General features: G+C 47.1%; 2 protein-coding genes across 4 annotated transcripts; both read left to right on the forward strand.

The window, feature by feature from the left end:
* Window positions 1-2,120: 2,120 nt before the first annotated feature.
* LOC120956788 (uncharacterized) lies at window positions 2,121-17,097 on the forward strand. 3 transcript variants are annotated; one of them, XM_040378516.2, is made up of 12 exons: window positions 2,121-2,224; window positions 2,464-2,566; window positions 9,964-10,105; window positions 10,202-10,427; window positions 11,315-11,617; window positions 12,447-12,545; window positions 12,624-12,722; window positions 12,810-13,010; window positions 13,226-15,502; window positions 15,683-15,781; window positions 15,854-15,955; window positions 16,183-17,097. In XM_040378516.2, exons 3-12 carry the CDS (start codon window positions 10,103-10,105, stop codon window positions 16,530-16,532), a joined length of 3,759 nt encoding a protein of 1,252 aa, XP_040234450.2. In that variant the 5' UTR covers window positions 2,121-2,224; window positions 2,464-2,566; window positions 9,964-10,102; the 3' UTR covers window positions 16,533-17,097. The 3 variants fall into 3 exon arrangements, with proteins under 3 accessions (XP_040234450.2, XP_040234451.2, XP_040234452.2); XM_040378517.2 differs by having other exon boundaries at window positions 16,186-17,097; XM_040378518.2 differs by lacking the exon at window positions 9,964-10,105.
* Window positions 17,098-17,863: 766 nt separating this feature from the next.
* On the forward strand, window positions 17,864-20,236 carry LOC120956790 (vascular endothelial growth factor receptor 1-like). The gene is made up of 5 exons (XM_040378519.2): window positions 17,864-18,694; window positions 18,750-19,326; window positions 19,384-19,498; window positions 19,563-20,103; window positions 20,174-20,236. Exons 1-5 carry the CDS (start codon window positions 18,563-18,565, stop codon window positions 20,234-20,236), a joined length of 1,428 nt encoding a protein of 475 aa, XP_040234453.2. The 5' UTR covers window positions 17,864-18,562.
* The last annotated feature ends 1,598 nt before the right edge of the window (window positions 20,237-21,834 follow it).

Consider the following 21,834-nt stretch of genomic DNA (forward strand, 5'->3'; position numbering starts at 1 on the left):
CCTTGCTCAATTAACCAGGAACCAGGCGAAACCTTCACCAAAGGCTGATGATGTGTAACGTGAAGCAGTGGGAAGATGAACCTGTCTGATGCAGAGGCGTCTGTGTGTTTCCCTTTGGATGCACCCGAGCGACACAAACAACGACACACGTGCGTGACATCATGCTTCTAATTCAACTCTCTTGCTGCGAAACGACCCGCAGGATGTAACGGATTTACGGATATCGAACGAATTGCCGAAAATGGTTAGAAATCGGTGTTCCCGACCGATCCCCATCCGAGGTCCGTTTCGAGTCCCGTGATCGAGTTTCACAGTGATGATCCATTTTGGGGGATGGCTGGAAGCGCCCGCAAGCCATCCACCCTACCATATTATCGTAAAAGCTTACCCATTTTGCACTTCGTTACCCCTGGTGGATTGGGACAGCTCGTATAAATTGCGGTGCGAAGAAGGAGGCCACCGCCGTCTAGGCGCGGTAGTAGTAGGCGAACCGAGTGAGTATGTCCGCGGATTGTCTCCACCTACGCCCGCGCTTAACGTGATGGAATACAGAGACCCTGCGGGGGTAAGGAAGTGCCTTGGAACGGTGTCGGTGTTTTTGCATACACACGGCCCGAACCCCGAGCGGGTTGCTGACCGCGGGCATACCCTCGCACGATGGATGTGTCACACGGTTTTGGGTAGTTGTACTGGTAGTCGTCGTCGCCGTCGTCGCTTGATCGTTAAATCAACTTCAATCGCGTTACACAGCAGGGCAACTTTTCGTTTCACTCATCGTCGTCGTCGTGCTCAAGGTATTCTATTGCCTAGCCCGGTTGTGTAGGTGTGACGAGGTAGGAAGTGTCCATAAAGCAGCATTTGCCTTCGATGGTACAAAACAAACGATCTTGCCTCGGGGAGGGAAGAACGAGAGAGCCACACTTAGTATTCCCGATTTTGACGGGAAGGTTTTGGAACATCGGAAACTTTGGAAACGGTTGCCATAAACGGTAAAAGAACAAATTTAAAAGGTGGACGAGTTAGTGGATCGCAATGTGAGTGGATTAACGGTAAGTAAAAGGTAAGATACAGAGTGGTTTGAAGAATGGCAATTAAAATGTCACACTTATTTAGGTGAGGAAGCTTGCCATATGTTTTCCATGTCCGCAAAATGCAAAAGTATGATTAAGATTAGATTACAAAGTCAATTTCAGAAGCGTAAAGCAGTATACTAACTGTCATGTAAAATACATTTCTTAGCGAGTTTTTGAGTCCCTGATTGAGTTGATGGATCGTAAAGCAACTGATATTTGTGGTACGTATAGCTTTTGACTTAGATTAAATCATTTAGTTGGCTTAGGAACATTCCATTTAAGATGATTCCAAGTATGATGTATTAAACGCATTACAATAAATGAATAAATGAATAAATAAATAAATAAATAAATAAATAAATAAATAAATAAATAAATAAATAAATAAATAAATAAATAAATAAATAAATAAATAAATAAATAAATATATTAATATATAAATGAGTAAATAAAAAAATAAATAAAAAATCATAAATAAACAAAAAAACTATCAAAATATTTTTGATTTTTTTTTTTGCACAACTTACCAAAAATTAGCTTTGATATATTCGATTCGATATATTCGATTCGATATATTCGATTAGCTTTGTTTAAAATCACAAAATTTGTTCATCAGCATGCTGGCGGCCATTAAAAAAATGAAAAATGTGTAAGAGTTAAAAATTTAAATTAAATAAATAATGAAAGCAAAAAAACTACAACCCCGGACCGTTTGGATCCACCCATTCGCGTTGTTCGAGGCACTCAATACCACGCGTGTGCCAAACTGGGGAGCCATTCACTCACAACCATAGTCTTTTTCATTCTACGTTTCTACCTGAGACTCCATCATTTTAATTTGGTTTTAAATAATTTCGATAAAATTTGCCATAACTGTGCAACAATCCCTAAAAACGTTAAAATTATTTTAAAAATATGCCACCTTCAAATTCATAAAACGAAAAATAAGAAGCGATGGAGATAAATTCAACCGAAGGTTCATCCGAAAATGAACACGCGCTATCCCCCCCAGTCATTGGGGGGGACCCACTCACTTCGGAGGGTATATTAGTACCCAGCCGACCGTCGTCTCGATTCATTCACGGAATAAACAGCGAACAGAAACGAACGAATCGAACGGAGACGGCCGCGCGCTGCTCCAGTTGCTGACGGTTAGTAAACGGGTTTGAATCAGAAACATCAGAAGCACTGTGTGTGTGTGTGGTTCTTTTAATAGAAATAAAGGGTGTGAAAAACAGTGAAAAAAGTGTGCATTTTTAAAGATAGTTTTAACGGGACTGTTTTGCGAAAAGAGTCTCCAACAAGATTGTTGAAAAAAAGGGACTCGAAGTGCTCAGTGTCAAATTGCTGCTTACTAATTTGTGATCATGGCTTGCTTTTCGTTTTACAGAGTGTGCAACGTGTGAAAGTGTTGGAACAAAATATTGAGAAAATACAGCACAACTTTAGCGAAAAGGAAACGACCTGCCCAAAACGCAACGCAATCAAGTGCGGTAAGTGTGTACAAGTGTTTAGAAGAAAAGTAAAAAAAAACAACTAAAGAAAAGCTTTTCCATCATCTTTCCTATTTACTGACGTGTGTTGCTAAAACAAAACCTCTACCATCATCATCTTGCTTGCAAACGCGGGCGCGCAGCAGTATCGTGTCTGGTAACAAAAAACAGCTGCCCCTAAACCTTCGTGTGCTACTACTACTACTACTACTGTTGTGTTCAACAAATTGTTAACCAAAATACATCGCCTGCAACGCGATTTCACACGGACTGCTCCCCTTTCCTAACACGACTAAACACCCTCCAACAGCTGCACATTCTGATGCACCACCGCTCATGCAACTGGAGGCATTTTTCACGCAACGAGGAATGAATGGTGGTTTCCTCCCCTCTCTTTCAAAAACTCTCTGCGTGCAGTTTTGCGCCCCAACACCCCCTGCAGAGACATTGCCGAGCAGGCAAAGAAATTCCCATATTGCCGTACCACTCCGCCACGCACACTCCTCACCCTGCATTTCCACCAACGGAATTCCGTATCGATTTATCTTGATGTCACGGATACAGGAACACGAGCTTAATGCAAAAAAAATAACACACCAGAACAGCAAACGGCAAACACACCAATAAACCAAAACTCACGAAATCGAGGCCTACTGGTGAGGCGAAAAAACACCGAGGCGTCCTGCGTGTTGCTAGGACAGCGGAACATTGATGAGCAAAAAAAAGGAAGGAACCCACAGTCTACTACAATGCGCGAACTTTCTCGGACCTTCGGGTAGGGGGTAGAGTAGAGTGGGAGTTTGTTGGTGGGGTTCGTTTTTGTACGTTCTAGTAGTGGCGTCCTTATTTATTGGGGAGCGACTATGACCGTTCGTCCGTCTGACTTTGGTTTCGATTTCATCGTTGGGTTTATAATTTTTGAGCCTTGCGTCTTGTTTTTTTATAATTAATGGGACTTTTAAAGAATAATTTCCTTCCCCTGACCACTTTATTTACTTCCTTGTGAAAGTAAGTAGTTGCCTGCCGAAGCTTTCTCATTTCCCTTGCAAAATGATACCGATCTAAACCGTGTCTCAACACGCGTTCCGGCCCCGCTGCGCTGCGCTGTGCTATAAACACGGCTATTAGGGAAGGCTACACAGTAAAACCTTCCCCAGAACGACAAGCAGGAGACCGTTTGGCAATCAGGATTCTTTGGCTGTGTCATAAAACGTTACTTAATCCAATTTATTCGCAGAAAAACGGTGTACCGTGACACCCGCGTGTGATGCGATTAACCTTGTCGAAGGAAGGAAGATTGTGATCAGAAAATAAGCTTTTTTTAGGAAAGCGAGGAGCCAAGCATATGTAAAGAAATATGAAATGAACAAAGCAGCAACAAACAAATCGGTTGATAAATATGATAAACATTTTAAAGGCCGTGTTAAGCCCCCCAAATGAAGTTGTTCGACCACTCCTCAGAACAGGTTTGGTTAATTAGAAACACAAAAATAAGCGGAAAAATGCCACAAAACCCTAGCTTTTTTCGGTTAAAATTTTGGCAAATATTCGCCACTTATTTCAGAGGGGTTTTATTGCGACCGGTTTGCCTTTTCGCTTGTCCAAAGCAGATGCAAATGTGTCTTACAGCTTTTGCTTCAATCGGCATTTTTGCTCCTCTGCTTTAGTTAGTTTGCTCGTATGGAAATGCGTACCAGACAACTTTCAGTCGACCCTTTTCGGGTTCATTTCAATAATACCGAAACGGGGGGGGGGACTCTTCTTTTCTGCCCCTTTTCTGTTTGTTTACCAGCCGTTTCCCTGACATCCTGCCCATTCCGGCGGCCGCTTGCTGCTCGATGGCTCCAAAGCAATCCGACCTTCGGTATTGCGGATTCCCGATTTCCGGTCTGGTTAGTCTTTGCACTTTGCACACGGCGGGATCGGATGGGGGGGGGGGGAAACTGGGTCACCGATACCTACGGCAAACCTACGCAACATATTTGCCCGATAAGCACACCGGGGGGAGAAGAGAAAAAAAGGGAAGTTTGGTGCTTGTTTGTTTATTTGTTGGGTGAAATCCCGGCGCTCCTTGTTCCTGTAGGTTGTGTGTGCATTATAAAGCATTTAAAAACAGGACTTACTCTTTTAGATAAAGTTTTAGCCATGTAAAAATGGGCACGATGATACTTTAGCACAAAACAAACGCTAAATGAATGTAAACCCCGATTCGTTCGTATCGCTCGATGCTAACGAGACTCGATATGGTGATAGCTCCTTTCGACTTAAACTACGCATAACGGGTGGAAGAACGCTAGAACGCTCGAAACATTGGTGTGGGTTTTGCTCTAGAATTGGACACCGTTTCTCCACTCCTGCTGGGCCGGCAGTGAGTGGCGGCGGAGGAAACCAGTTCCGCTAACGCACAACAACAAGTTCCAGTTTCCAATTAACCCTTCTAGCGACGGCGAGACACACAAACACACACACAGAGTGTGGAATATGTAAATCGCTCACGACGTGCGAGATTTTCGACCGAATGACTGCAACGACGGTTAAAGCAACGAACTCTCTGTGTAATAGTTGTTTTGATTTTTTGCCCCCTCCTTTCATGACACACGTGTATCATGGATTTATCTCTGTTAAGGAGTCAGCCCTTTTTTATATTTAAAATTTGTATCATATATAGAGAGCGAACGTAAAAAAGCACTTTCGACGTGTGACACATTTCTTCCACACCACACCCGTGATATGAATAAATCATTGCATTCAGGAGAGCGACAGAGTGGCTTAATGTGCCACAATTTGCACCACATGGCAAACGTTTGGCTAACATGTGGCTATCGAGTGAGTTCCCTTCTTTTTTAACTGGCCTGGCTTTAACGTTTAATGTGATGTTTGGCGTACCCCAGTGTGGGAGCGTTGTGGGCAATAAAAACATGCGTGCAGCTTTTGCGTCTGCAACTAAGTAACGACTCCACCCGAAAGCTCCACTGGACATTTCAATTAAAGAGGTCAGAACATTCTCACAGCGCCGTATAAAGCCTGGACACATGTAAAACCTTTTAGAGACATTTTTTTTGCACGACTAGCACCATCCACCAGCTCTGTTAAATAACCCACACATTTACATAAATCGTTTTCATAAAGCGTTGGGAAAGCGTTCGTCCCTGATCACACATCTCATAACCACTGCAATGCACCGATCAATTTGCAATCAAGCAAATTCATCCAATCGCACCCCTGGAATCGAAGTGAAGTGAGGCAAGGAAGACGCAAAAAATGGCAAACATGCACGACCGTCACGCAATTGTGCACTGCCAGCCCGTCAAGATCAATGTCAGCCGTTACCCGGTGGTGGGCTCAGGTTGGCGTCAACGTCGTCGTCGTCGTCGTCAAAACCCTCCCAACCCTGCGCTTATGCTAACTGACCACCCACAACAGTCCAACCCGGCCACGACAGCAGCAGTGAGCCCACACGACCAGGATCGCTGCCAGTACCTTCCACTGCATTGCGGAAGTTCCTGATCCGGCAAGGAGACTAATTTCGATTGACTAATCTGCAAAGTAAGCAGCAAGCAAGAAGGAGTAAATTGGTGGTTCGGCATCGCTTCCCCACCTGCGTTGTGGGAGGTTGGTTGAGAATTGTGGTGAATTGCTTGGGGAAGCACAAACCCATGTAATTAGCAGACTGTTTGTGTGCTGGACGGACGAGGCAGCTGGGCCGATTGCGTGGGCTTTAATGGATTCGTTCAATGTGTAAGCAAATAATCGCTGAAGTAAAGTAAAGACTGGGGCCTGCCAGGTCCCGAAACGTGCTAAACATCTGTCGTGCTCGCCCGCGACATGCGTGTTCGTTCGGTTTTTTGCTGCTGGTGGGCGCTGTATATATGTACCACAAAAAAAGGAACACTGATGTAATTGATTCACGACGACGGCCGTAAAGTCACCGCGAAAACGCAGGCTTTTAACTGCGATGGCACACCGATCACGCACGGGCGAAGCTTTCTTGGCGCTTTGCACACGTCAAAGATCAATTACTTTCTTGTTTCTTGTTGCTTTATGATTTTATGAATCTCTCCTCGCAATGGGAAAACCACAAATGTCCTTCCTTTGCCAACCCAACATTGTAGGCAGTGGTTTTGTCACGGGACCATGCCATGGACCCGGCATAAATTACCCGCTTCCGGTTCTGCAGCGCCGTCAACCTTGACGGGGTGCTGCGGTTGCATTGTTTTCACGCCCGACATTGAACCTGCCTGTGTGTTTGTTTATTTTTCTCCCCATCCTCTTTTACCTTCCCGCAGCCAAAGGACCTACAATCAAGGACTTTCGGTTTAAAAAAAGCTCTCTCTCTCTCTCGCTTTGTTTTTCCTTGCTTCTTTAAGCTCGACTCAGCAGTGGAGTAGCGTTTTCATTTACATAAATAAACACCTGGGACTTCTTGGGGCTTGCTTGAGGGGGCATACACACAGAGTGCATACGTTTGTGCATACGTAAGGGCACGGAGGGCCGTTTGTTCCACTGCACCAGAAAATGGCACTTGCTTGTTAAACCGAACGCGAACGCGAATGCTTTTCTCTGCCATCAAACAGGGCGGCCTTCGGTGGCGAGAGCACTTGTATGTATGGAGCTGTGGGGTCCTCCCCTCCAGAAATAGGCCACCTTGGCACGAAGAAAACTGGCAAACATAATCAGTGTGTCGTTCGGTAAGAAAGGTGGGGGTTTTTTTTTACAGTGTCCAACCCGTCTTCAATTGCTTTTCTCCTTTTATAGCGTATAAGGCACCGCTAATGTGTCGTTGTAATTACCAAATAAAAGAGATGTTGCTATGCAATCGAAATAGCTCCTTTTTACCACTGAAACGCAAGATAGAGCCATTGCAAAATAGGCTGTTTTCTTCGAAATACTGTAAATAAACCATTCACAAAAGGATTTATACACACCTCTCTACAGAAACTTTGCTGATAAGCCTGCAAAGCTAAAAGAGTTGTACCACCTCAGGGCGTGAGTGAAGCGGCGAGAGATTGAGTCCGTTGCGTTTTTTGGACTGATTGCAACACACGATCGCCTTGTGGGTAGAGAAATGGAACGGTGCAGAGTGGAGTAGAATACCTCGCAACCTGTTTCTCGCCCAGGTAATTGCTTTTGGCCCGTTTTGGGGTAGCCAACCCGTTCCCTGGGGAAAAGCAGTGGACAGTTGGGGTTCGCTGTTGTTCAATCAAAAATCAACGCACCAAAAGCAGCACGCACATCTGAGGTACGAAGAATTTCCTTTTTACTGCGGCGTTTGCTTGCCGTCTGGTGATCGATGCAATTGGATGGATTGGGTGTTATGCAAGTAATGAGCGTGAGAACTACGGGTAGAAGGATCAAGTTTGAAGATGTTGAGAATACATTTGATGACTAAAAGCAGCATAATATTTCACTACTTCGTTTTAAGATGTCTTCATTGCCTTCTCTGCTCAACAACTCGTTGCTCGACTGCTTATTTTCCACTATCTCATCTTTAATTTACCATTTTTGACTTCCATTTATCATGCAGCACCGGTCGAGCAGCTGCTTGTAACCTTTAACTGTTTTTGGGATGATCTTTGTGTTTTAGCAACCTTTTCGAATTTGTATTTATAAAACACCACCCTGCAACCCACACCGCCCATATTCGGCTGCTGGTATCCATTATTTGCAGCCTGGGACGCCGTAGCCGTACAAGGAAAGAATATCGAATAAATAGGAATAGCTCAAGAATAACCTCGAAAAGAGATCAAAAGAGCAGCGCAACACAACGCAAACACACGCTCTTGGGGTCCGACCAAAAGGTGCGGACGTATGACACACGCTTGTGTTCGTCCAAGTGATTGTGGACACGCCGGGGCGTGTGTGAGCGAGGGTGAGACGCTGGCCGACGACGCGCTGTAGCGCCATTTATGGAACCAGCAGAAGGGCAAACGCCGACAAACGCCGGCGATCGCTGATCTCTCTGCGTACACGTAGCGCGGAGCGCAGATCGCGCAAGACCTGTTCTGTCCATGCCCGAGCACGCGCGTTCGGGTTCATTCCCAGCCACCACCAAGATTGTGTACAAGAGCGCTGTGAGACTCCCGCTCGAAAACAGACGCGAAAAGGTGACATAATCAATAGCCCAAGCAGCAGCAGCAGCAGCAGCAACGGCAGCAACGTTCGACATGAAACATGAACACGCGGTCGTCCTCTGCAGCTTATGCTGAGAGTGCAATAATTTATTCACCCAAAGCCAAAGTCCCAAGGTAGTGGCAGAGAAGCATCGGGACTAAGATTGATCGTAAGTACGCATGCGCACACGTCAGATTGGATCAGTTCTGTATGAAATGTACAGGGAAAAAAACGAAACGTGTCAGAAGACGCAACGGACGTGACGCCACGCGAAAAGGGCATCTTTTGAAAACGGCGAGACGACGCTGCGCGACCTATTTATTGATGGTCGTCCGCCCCTGTACCATAATCGAATGCATTCATACACTACCAAGCTCCAAGCAGTGCGGAATGAGCTGAGCTGTTGTTGCTAATTAAAAACATGTGAAAAATCACGGCATTTGCTAGCGGATACGGCTGGAATGCCAAGAATTCGCTGCTGCTTTGGAGATAACGCAATGAGATGCAATCAATAAGGGGTTCTGGTTTTTTGTTCGCTCAAAAAACGCTCTCAAAACAAAGAAACTACGGTTTTAGCACGGTTCGGAAATAATAACACTCAAGACAGCAATGCTTCACTCGCCATTCTACAAATAGCTGCAGCTTTCGTGCCCGTGGACAGTTCGTGTGCACGCCGATACACAAACACATTCACACTAATCATTGCACTTGTTCACGGAGTTGCATGATGGAGCTTTCTTTTACGTGATCCTTGAAAGCATCAGAGCTGTCGGGTTGGAGTGTGGTAGTGCGGTAGCTTAGCAAAAGTTTTTCCAGCCCGAGTGCATGCACAACTCTTCGGCCACAGCAGTTGCACGGCTTTGGACTTTCTTCCGGGCAAAGGAAGCAATAAACCTGGCCCGTTTCCCGTCGTGTGTTTCCCATAATTATAACTTCATCCATTTAACCCCTTGCCTCGTGCCTCTTTTTGTGTGATTTGTGGGCTGATTGCAGTGCGGGAGCCCCGTACATTGTTTGCACCCATTTATTAACATCATCTTCCATGGGGAAATGCGAAATGCTGGCAGAAGCTTTAACAAATAATAAATAACAAAAGCAAAAGCTGTAAATGTTTTTTGACTAAACTTGGCTAACAATAGCGCAGCAAGCCATGTGCCCGCGCGTTTGACAGCTCCCGTTCGTGCCCTTACTTTGCTGTAATTTGTGGGACGTGGGCAGGAGCGTGGAGATGTGTCTTTGGAGAAGAAAATAACACCGTTTCTCTGTTCGTAAAATTTCATTTTCAGGTTTTTGATGAAATTTCAACCGTTTGAACTAATTGCAGCCACTTTTATAATAAGAAAAAGGGTGAAATTCCAGTAGGATTTGGTTTTTGGTGAAAATTGTGTGTGTTTTTTCCTATTAGTGCCGTGTGTTTCAAGCAAGATGGTAATAGACAGCAGTGAATGTGGAGCGCGTACTTCTGCAAACAACAATTTTGAAGCACAACATTTCTAATTGCGCCCTTTTGTCCTATTTCACCAGGTTGTGCTAGCCAGTACGAAACATCTGTCGACGACAGCGAGCAGCAGCAGCAGCAGTACCACCTACCGGCACAAGAGTACTACCATCAAGCGGCACTATCGTGATTCCTCCTACCGCGTGATGGGTGGGTTCGAGCAGCGCCCCTGGACGCCGACGAAGCGGCGGGGACCGATCGCGGCGGAGCACCGTGGCCCAGGGCCACAGTATCTGCTACCACAACTGCTCGGTGAGTCACGGGCAACCGGGTTGGGAATGCGTGGGCTTTCGTACCGGGTTCGCCGTCAAGCCGTCATCTTCTTCGCGTCTCCCAGTTGGCTGTCTGCCTCCGTGGGGAACCTCTCTGTCGGTGTGTAATGTACGATCGAATTAAGATCAAACCGTGCGTTTCAATCTGTGCTCACCCAGGAGGAGAGCAACGTGAAGGCCGCATGCTCTTGAGCGTCACGCTGCAAACGGAACCTCGGAGCGGAGCGTTCTGGTGGGCGTTGAACTGAGCGTGTGGAAGCCACCGGGGCACTCGGCCGTTGTTGTTGTTGTTGATTGAAAAAAGCAAACAAGTGCGCAATAATACCGCTCTCGGGCACGGCCACAATATCTCGACGATCTCGACAAAAAAGTTCCACATTGCCTTATAAGGCGATGAGCGACAACGGAAGAGAACCGCGTCACACGCAATGTGACCCATCTCGGTTTCGGCTTGAGGCGGACTCTCCCGTCCAGCCCCCCTCCTGTCTATATGGTCATTCGGTAATAAATATTTATTTTGCTACCATATTCATACAGAGAGGCATGGCAAAAAAAGCAAACGATCAGGGGATGTTTTGCGTGAAATTATCAACCACTTAATGGAAATAGTGAAACTAGGTGCGACTAACGGACGAACCGGTGCACCCACACAGCTGTTACGAGTGTTCCTAAGTGAGAAAACTTAAAAAAGCACTAAAGATTGAATAATTAGCTGCGAGATTTAATAGCAACCCGGAGACAAACACACATGAGAAGGCAAAGTCCGCTTGCGAAACGTTATTTTGAGCCAGATTAGCCGGACCGAATGTCCCAAAAGAGCTAACGTTTCTAACTCGGTTCGCTTCGTTTTCGGTTCTTCCATTTTAGGTACGAAAGTGGTAGACTCGAAACGGCAAGCCGCACCCGCCTACAGCTTCGGCCAGCGACACAAACCCCGCACGGAGTCGTTCAGCCCGGGCCCGCTGTACAACATCACCGGGCTCGGGTGCAAAGGGAAGGATGCACCGCCGGCCTACTGCTTGCAGAGCCGCCCGAAAGAGATACCGAAGTATCTGACGCCGGCGCCGGGCGAGTACAACATCGAGAAGGCGGACAAAATGCTGGTCAAATCGGCACCGAAGTACACGTTCGGCGTGAAGAAACCGCCCAACCCGACCAGCCAAACACCAGGTAGCGTACTGGGGGAGAGGAGCGGCTGCTTCCATCCTTCACTTGTTGCTTCCGTGCCGGGAGGGGGGTATATGTGGGGGTACGGTGGGAACTGACAGTATGCCGCATCATTATCATCCCGGAAAGGTCATCCCCACACACTGGTCCGATTGGAAAGCAGGGCAACAGCGGCAGGGGTCACACTTACATACTGATCATGTTTCATCAATCTCATTCTTCATTACCTTAGTGCATCCCCAAGCAAGCGCATTCATGTTCTCTCATTGCTTCATAGATCAAACCATACACATACACAACACATCCGAGAGGCTCATCAAACATCTTCATGCGTCACCGCCTCATCATTCATTCGCCACGAAGGTCTTTCTTGCCACACAATGAGCCTTTAGTCACTGAGAACTAGAACTAACACAAGGGGCCGCTCGATGCGGAGGCAGATGCGAACTATTCCTTGGGTTTTTGTCGTCAGCTTTTTTGCAATTCCGTAGCGTGTAGTTCCCTTATCCCGTTCGATAAATCAAAAGAAAACGTAGTATGTATGAGTTTTGCACCTTTTTCCGTTTGTGCGATTGGTGTGCGGTTTGTTTTGGCACAGGAGAGTAATGTAGAGTGTTGAGTAGCGTGTTGGTTGTAGCTTAGCCTGAATCATGAAAACTAAACCTCTCTCATCCCATCGTATCATCACCGCCCGTAAGAACCGCCTTAACCCCCATCAAAGAAACTTTTCAAACCGACCAAGCTGCTGGTTTGTTTGGTTGAGAAAATGCAAGAAGAATGAAAACCCACCCACGAAAAACACCCTTCCCGCCGTGCCATATATACTTTTTAGCTCCCGGAGACTACAAGCCCGAACGTGTAGCATTAGATAGCACCCCGAAGTTTTCCTTTGGCATCAAAACCGAGAGCAAAATCCGCAACGATACACCGGGTAAGTTTTGGAACTAGGAACGAAGAACTTGGCCCCGTTTCGGCAACGACTGAAGATGGATTCTCTTGTCTTCTCCAGCACCCGGTACCTACTCACCGGAAAAAGTATTGAAAGACAAATCACCCAAATATAGCTTCGGATTGAAAGTTATACCGGAAAAGATTGAAGAAACGCCGGGTAAGTGGCAACGAGTGGGTAGTGCCTTTGCAACTCTGAAGTAGGTGTTTTAATGTCCCCATGTTCGTATCCTTTTCCTTCTTCCAGCTCCCGGAGCGTACCAGCCGGAAAAGGCACTCGCGCTGGATAAGAAACCGGCGTACAGTTTCGGCCTGAAGACGATCGTCGAGAAGCCGAACAACACGCCCGCCCCTGGTGCATACGAGCCGGAGAAAGTGAAGCTAAACGCAACCCCTGCGTACAGCTTCGGCATTCGGCCCGCGATCGAGAAACCCAACTCCAATCCTGGTACGTAAGGGTGACGACCCACACTGTTGCAAAGCTGCAAATCATAGCACTAGTACGAAACCATTGCTTAACGAACCTCTTTTCCGTGCGTTTGCTGTTTCATTTGCATCCCCATTGTTGGCTGCCTATCCTGCTAATACCTGCTGGCCTGGTTTGCTCTTGGCACGTTCATCCGCATCACATCGCACACGTTTCATCATCGCCGCACTCAACAGCACCGGGCGCTTACGAGCCGGAAAAGGCGAAGAAGCTGATCGATCACTCACCCGCATTTGCATTCGGCATGCGCATCAACCATGACAAACCGAACAATACGCCCGGCCCGTCCGCCTACCAGGTGGAGAAGGTGAACCTGGACCATCAGCCGGCGTACAGCTTCGGCATGCGCACGAAGGTGGCGAAACCGAATGTAACGCCAGCACCCGGCGCTTACTGCCCGGAGAAGGTAAACCTAGACTCAACGCCGAAGTACAGCTTTGGCATCCGACCGACAATCGATAAACCGGACAACGTACCCGCGCCCGGTGCTTACTCTCCCGAGAAGGCCAAAGTAGATAGTAGCCCTGCGTACAGCTTCGGCGTGCGCGCCAAGCAAGAGAAACCAAGTGCCAATCCTGGTCCGGGAGCGTACGATGCCGACAAGGTGGATGGGAAGTCACCGGCGTACTCGTTTGGGCTGCGACCGGACGTTGCTAAACCGAACCAAGTCCCGGGACCGGGAGCGTACAATGCGGATCGCGTTGATCATGCAACGCCGGCGTACTCGTTCGGTGTGAAGGCCAACGTGCAGAAACCGAACCTTGTGCCCGGTCCGGGTGCATACGATGCCGATAAAGTGCACGACAAATCATCTCCGGCCTATTCCTTCGGTGTGAAGGGCAACGCTGAAAAGCCTAACGCTATTCCTGGCCCTGGAGCCTACGATGCGGATAAAGTTATTGATAAGTCCGCACCGGCGTACTCGTTCGGTGCAAGGACGAATGTGGATAAGCCTAGCGTTGTTCCAGGACCGGGAGCGTACGATTCCGACAAGGTGAACGACAAGTCGTCTCCAGCCTATTCGTTTGGAGTTAAGACAAACTTGGAGAAACCGAACGCAATCCCAGGCCCTGGGGCGTACGATGCGGATAAAGTGCACGACAAATCAACTCCAGCGTACTCGTTCGGAGTGAAGCACATGCCGGACAAGCCCAATGCTGTTCCCGGACCGGGTGCTTACGATTCCGATAAAGCGAACGACAAATCATCTCCAGCGTACTCGTTTGGAGTAAAGACGAATTTGGAGAAACCCAGTGCCATCCCGGGACCGGGAGCGTATGACGCTGACAAAGTGATTGACAAGTCTTCCCCAGCGTACTCATTCGGTGTGAAGGCAAATGTGGAAAAGCCTAACACCATTCCCGGCCCTGGAGCGTACGATGCGGATAAAGTGAACGACAAAACAACCCCCGCGTACTCGTTCGGGGTGAAGCCTAACCTTGAGAAGCCGAACTCCATTCCTGGACCCGGGGCGTACGATGCCGATAAAGTGATTGATAAGTCTTCCCCTGCATACTCGTTCGGTGTGAAGACGAATGTGGAAAAGCCTAATGCTATTCCTGGTCCTGGAGCGTACGATGCGGACAAAGTGCACGACAAATCGACTCCAGCGTATTCCTTTGGAGTGAAGCCTAACCTTGAGAAGCCCAATGCAATTCCCGGACCAGGAGCTTATGACGCTGATAAGGTGCACGACAAGTCCTCGCCGGCGTATTCTTTCGGCGTGAAGACGAACGTAGAGAAACCGAGCATCATTCCCGGACCGGGTGCGTACGATGCGGACAAAGTGATTGATAAGTCGTCGCCCGCGTACTCGTTTGGAGTTAAAACGAACGTCGAAAAGCCCAGCATCATCCCGGGACCGGGCGCGTACGATGCGGATAAGGTGATCGACAAGTCTTCGCCCGCGTACTCGTTCGGCGTTAAGCACAGCCTGGAGAAGCCTCACATTGTTCCCGGACCGGGTGCGTACGATGCGGACAAAGTGATCGACAAGACATCCTGCCCAGCGTACTCCTTCGGCATTAAGACGAATGTGGAAAAGCCCAGCATCATACCGGGCCCGGGAGCGTACGATACGGAGAAGGTGCACGATTCGCACACGCCGGCCTATACGTTCGGTGTGAAGCCGCAGACGACGAAGGTGAACCCAACGCCGGCCCCGGGCGCATACTCGCCGGAGAAGTACATCATCCACCATCCGGCCTATACGTTCGGTGTGAAGCCACACATTGACAAGATTGATATTATTCCCGCCCCCGGAGCGTACAACCCGGAGGCGGTCAAGCTGGACAGTAGCCCGGCCTACACGTTCGGTGTGAAGCCTGTGATCGATAAGGTGGACATGACGCCTGCCCCGGGCACGTACTCGGTGGAAAAGGTAAAGCTGGACCATTCGCCAGCGTATCCGTTTGGCATCAAAGTGAACCGTGAGAAGCCGAATGATGTCCCAGGTAAGTTGCTGATGTTGATTAGATAGGAGTTCTTTTAAGAAATGTGGGTTCTTTGTTAAACGTATCGCTACAAGCTTCATATTGTAGGAGTTTCATGTGGTTAAGAATAGCTATAGTAACAAGCACAGATTCGGCTGTATTGTGTCTGAGCATGTTTTAATCATTCCTTTTCTCACACAGCACCCGGTTCCTACAACCCGGATAAGGTGAAGCTTGATCACTCACCAGCGTACACGTTTGGCATCAAACATAAGGGCGAAACGATGAGAGATACACCGGGTAAGACTACCAAAACACCAACGCTTTGTCCATTACATCTGACACCATCTTCAAACTCTGCTCCTCTTCCAGCACCATCGGCCTATCAACCGGAAAAGTGTAAAAACGACTGCTCTCCAGCGTACAGCTTTGGCGTGAAGGTAAATCACGAATCGATCCCTCACGACGGTCCAGGTAATGCTTTTTTGTGCTTTTCTCTCTCCCATCCGTTGCGTTGTCTTGCGCATGCGAGTTGTTACGTTACTACACGTTACCTTCATCTCTGCATGAACCGTTATCGAATACTCGTATCTGTTTTTTTCTTCTTCTTCTTTTCCCGTTGTTGTTCCCTGTTGGTTTGTATTCGAACCCTGTGTACGCTTTCTGTTTCTGTGCATGTTGCATGTCACGCGCGTGTACAGTAGTGACGAGTGATGAAGCGACAGCTGTAGCCGCCATGAAAGCGATGGTGATCACAAACGGTGCCAGCTCGACGGTTGACAATCGTAGCGAAAGCAAGAACGCCACCACCAGCTCCACCGTGGTACAGAACGGCCAGGACGGCAGTACGTTCACGACCGTTACCACCACGAGAACATCGGGCGGTTCGATGAAGATGGTCCGCGAACGAAAGACCACCACGGAGGAGCACTCATCCGCCTCGGTGGAGGCGATTGGCGAAGGACTCGTACCGAACTGCATTGCCGGTGTGAAGCAGCTGGCCAATGTGCAGCATCAGCGCATGGTGTGCACCGGTCACTTCCGGGCCTAGGGCCAAAGCGGCCATCCATGTCGTATCTCCCCAGGGATGTCTACGGGCACACTGTGGGCCCGATCCTGTTACAGTAGTCGTGTGTCGTTTGCATATTTAGTTTGTAGTGCAGCCGTTGATAGTGTTTTAAGGGCAAAGTTGCCTGTAGGTAGTTTGTGCTTTCGTTTGTTCCTAATCGCTTTCTGTGCTACCCCGAGTTATGTTTACGTGCATCGTGGTACCGTCACCGGCATCTTCCTGTGTTGGTCTAGTTCTCAAAATACTCCCCCCCCCCATCCTACTGGCTTACTGTGTGGAGGAAACGTACCTCCAGGGGTCTTCAATCTCATGATTCCCTCTAGACCTCCCATGGTACGGTTTTAAGCTTCCCCATTTCGTGACCCGTTTCGTTCCGACTCTTTCCATCTTGCTTTGCCCGCCGGCCTGAACGGAATATGATCATCGTCAACAGCTCCAAACGAATACCACATCCCGAACGTGCTCGGTTCGAGCAAGGAAGGGCCGATCCGTTCGGCGCCAGCCTACACAATCACCGGGCGACAGAAGCAGACCCTTCCTGAGTGCATTGGGTTCCCCGGTCCCGGTCACTACGATGCGAAGATCGATCCGCTGGTAAGACGGGCGCCCATGTTCTCGATGGCCACCCGGTTCCGGCGGCCGACGGACGAAGCGCTCAAGCCGGGCCCGGCGGCACACTATCCGGAAAAGGTAGGCCACGTTTGTGTTTGGTGCCGCAGCAGGTCCTTGGTTTTAACTGTGCTACACTTTTCTTTTCCCTTCCTACAATGCGTTCCTCACGAATGTATGATTTTGTTGTCTCATTGTCCATTATGATTTAAATTACTGTTTTTTTGTGTTGTTGGTTATTTTGTCCCAGGTTTTGAATCTGTTTCAAAAAGTACCTGCCTATACCTTTTCCATTCGGCACTCCAACTATGTGGCACAGAAAGCTCCCAAATATGTGAACAGTTTGAAAACATGCTTTTGGACGTGAAGAAGACGCCAAGCTTTTCTATACTTCTCTGTGAACATTCAATTATAATTGTCTCTTTTCTATGTGTGGTATTTTTGTCCATGGTTCTGTTTTAATCATCTTCGAACGTGCTTCGACGACATGATGCTCCCCGGGGGGATGATGTGGACCATCATCATCATCATCAATGCCATCATTTTCATCCTTGCTGCATCATACTGCATGCACATTCCCATCACGATCGACAGATTAACCTTGGCCACGTGCCGGCCTACAGCTTTGGCATCAAGCACTCGGAATACTTGGGCGATTTTCCGGAACCACCCCGATACCGCAACCAGCTGGTGATTTAAGCGTGCACACACAAACTCCCCCATTCTCCAAGCTTCTGTAACGCCAATGTGTAACGTCCGTCCACTGTGAAATGCACAAAGAATGCAACCTTGCCGTAACACTAATCGCTCTGTGACACCGTTTTTGGTGCTCTTGCTCCAGCGGGCGAGAAGCCAACAATAGTTGCAAAATGCCTTTCCGCGACAGAAAACAACATACAGCAACAACAGCAACAACAACACACTAACGAAACCGCTGCCAGGCCGAACCAGTAGCGATAGCATTATTATTAAAAAAAAAACAAGCATTAAAATCGTTCGATGTACTATGACTAATTTTCCAAGAAAGAATGAAGAAAACGAGCAACACAAAATGCAGCAAATGTGTGTGTGAAAGTTGTATACGACATCCGAAACTAAGCGAAAATTGAGATAATGAGAGGTAAGTGAGCTTGAACGTTGAGTGTGTGAGTGTAGCAAGATCTTGATATCGATCACAGATGTAATGGAACGTTTGTAGTTGTTGCATGTCGGTTTGGCGCTTTGTTTGGCGTGTCGAAAAATAGGTAACGAATTGTGCTTGCGAACTGCACCAGGGTGTGCTAGTTTCCATTGCTGCCTCGCAAGATGCACATAGCCAGTGCACGAATTCACAAAGAAAGTGGGCAAATTGCAGTCATTTAGGGAGCGGGCTTTGCAGCACCGTTGCAAAATTGCGACAGGACATGAACTTCCTGCAGTTGTTGTGTCCAGGCGAAGGGCTAGAAAATTCAAAGTTTAACCTTTCCTTCATACCATGTGAAACGCAACGGTGGGACGAATGTCGTACGAGCAACGTTAAGCTGAGGCTGGAAATTGTAACGCATGTGCTTTGTTGTGTGATATGGTTGCTTACGATACGATTATTTGCAGGCAGGGGAAAGCGACATTGAGCGAGATGACGAAAAGAAGCAATGGTTGAGCACGATTCTGAAGGCGTCCGGTATACTTGTCTGTGATGTTTTGTCGGATCAAGGAAACAGATCGACCGCGATTTCACTGCAACATCTAGAGTACAGTGATTATCAGAGGAAAACCCTAGCCATGATGCTTATCACGGTTGTTGGCATCATATGTTTAGTACTCATGATCGTGATTTGCGTTGCACATGCGTATAAACGATCGTGGGAAGGGAAGAACATTCCCAGCGGCAGTAGTGCGGATGGGGGTCTTAAGACATCAGACATGACAGCAAAAGTGCATCACTTTCCGAGAGAGAAGGTACAACTTGTCGAAAGGCTCCGGCAGGGTGAATATGGTGTCTATTGGAAAGCGATCGTAACGGGAGTTGCTGGTGATCCGGCGTTGGAATTTCAAGTGATGGTGAAGGAAGCATCTAAGCGCTTTGATACGCAAGATCTTTTGGAAGAGCTCAAGACTTACGTACAGGTGGGGCATCATGTGAATGTTTTAAATTTTCTTGGGATTGTTACGGAAAACATGGTACATGGTAAGGAATGTTGGTGTTAATGTCTTACATCAAAGCACTGAAGTTGTTTATTTCTAGGAGAGTTCTTTGTGATAACAGAATACTGTCGGTTTGGTAATTTGAAGGACTTTTTGCTTAAACATCGACACGCTTACCGTGAGGAAGGTGATGATGAAATTGCAGAAAACGTTGGGTAAGTTGAAGTCACGCAACCGAGCTTCTCCACTCTTTCTTTGATTATCCTTCATTATTTACAGTAGGGTTAGACTACGTCCTCAGCGATACACCTTTGGTAAAATGGACTTGCTCTACTGGTCATACCAGATCGCATGCGGCTTGCAATACCTCGCGTCTCGTGGCTTTGTCTACGGCAATCTATCCACTCGCCATGTACTGCTCGGTGAGGGCAACATTGTGAAGCTTAGTGGCTTTGGATCACCTTACCGACTACAGCTGTTCAGTAAGCTGACTCCGCAAAGCATCCTATCGCTACAACGAATAGCACCGGAATGTCTGCAAAGCGATGGCACATTCACCAGCAGCTCAGACGTATGGTCGTATGGTGTACTGCTCTGGGAGCTGTTTTCGCTGGGCTGTGATCCTTGCTGGGGATTGATACCACACGGGCGGTTTGCTGATAGTTTTGAGTGTGTAAGTGCGCTGCCCACACCGAAGTACGCAAACGATGAAGTGTACCAAATTATGCGGCACTGCTGGAAGCAAGCACCTCAGGAAAGGCCGAGCTTTGTGGAGCTGTGTTCTCGATTAAACTGTTTGATCCCGAGGAGCATGTTGAAGGTATGTTTGTATAGTATGTATTAGCTTAATTTTACGAAAGAAAAATAATCACTTTGACTTTGTTTTTCAGAGCTACGAGGAGTTGAAACTTCTTTACTCGTGTATAAATGCAGTGCATGAATCAGTTTTATAAAAAGAAGGATTATTTCCACAGAATTTTAATATTGAAACATAGTAGATAGAAACCTAGCCATAAAGGTAAATTTAATAACCACAAAATTGTATCTTCTTTCTTAAAAGGAATTTTTGACAACTTTGAATCATAGTAATTAAAGCATTTGTTGTAAATAACATTAAAAAAAAAATTATTAAACAAAAAAAGAAAATTTACAAATATGTTGCTATAATGTTTCAAAATAAGTTGAGCACCACAGAAAATATTGAAATTATGGCATGTGAATAATAATTTTATGGTAGCTTTTATTTTATAGCATGCTAGGTTTTGAAACAAGCTGCTTTCTTCGTTTTTTTCTTGTTGTTTGGAAATTTTTGTTTGTTTTTTTTTATTTAAAAAATGTTTTGCTCAAATGAAATTCAAATTTGACCTCAAAACAAATATTTCACTAAAGAGCCTGGTATTCACACAATGCAGGGTTTCCTCGGCACAACTAATTTCCCTTTCAATTTCCACTCACGTTAAATGATTGTTCGCCGCGATCATCAATTTTATGTTTCCCTGCTTTAACATCTATTTCTGTCCTTTCCTCATAAAATACTCTTTCCCTTAGGTCCGTCGCTAATGGAGTTGAAACGGTTGGAGTTGACAATAAGCAACCGACATTCATTTGCGTTCAGCGCTAATCGCTCCGGGAAAAGTTGACTTTACTCGCTTAGAACGCATTAGACCAAACGGTGCGAGGGGAAGGAACAGTGGTGGGGCAGCCGTGCAAAAATTCGACCCGATCTGAATGGATGATAATTGATAAAAGTTTTAAATTGCCTCAATACTTCTGCCGGGCTGAAAACGTGTTACCCACCACGCGTGACGGGCTGACGGGGATAATTGTTTATAATCGTACCGCGAACAAATGCCACGAGCGGAATGTGAAACACGTGGCGTTATGTTGCTGTTGCGGCCGAAAGGGACGGTCGCTTTTATTGCCCGGTTTTGTTTGTTAATTTGTTAACTGAAGCAATTAATTTGGCTGTAGCTTTTCGATGCATCACCAAGACAGTTAGAAAATGATGAGAAATTCTTACTGGAAAATTGTTGTGCGTACGACTTGTCCAATATTATGACGCTCGAGAATGTTCCCTTTTTTGTATATCTATAAGCGTGTCGGCTCAAGTTCTGTAATGTTTTCCCCGGACGTACAGCTCCTACATCCGGCATCCTTCGACGATGCGAAGGAAGCTTGTGGGAGTGAAAAATTGTTGCATCGGTTTTTGTTTTTTTTTGTGAACAGCAAGCATCCGTTTGTGCTTGGTAGGTTTTATTAGCCCGGCCGTGGGATGTTTAGTTAAATCCTGTGTTATATTTCGCCCTCAGTGTGCGCACACGTCCATTAGCCGCCTCGTTCGAAGCAGCAAAACTAATCGCCATACAAAGACGGCTAACCAGCAATACGTTTCACGGAATAAAAACACTGTATAATTGCACATTTGTTCCTTACAAACGGGCGTCCAATCGTGTGGATGTGCGAGGGAAAATAAACAATATACTCACGTACATGGGACCATGGGCGCCTCCCTGTCCATGGAACGAGCATCTCGAGCAGCAGCATCCATCGA

This window comes from Anopheles coluzzii, chromosome 3 (assembly GCF_943734685.1).
Source record: "Anopheles coluzzii chromosome 3, AcolN3, whole genome shotgun sequence".
Taxonomy (NCBI): Eukaryota; Metazoa; Arthropoda; class Insecta; order Diptera; family Culicidae; genus Anopheles; species Anopheles coluzzii.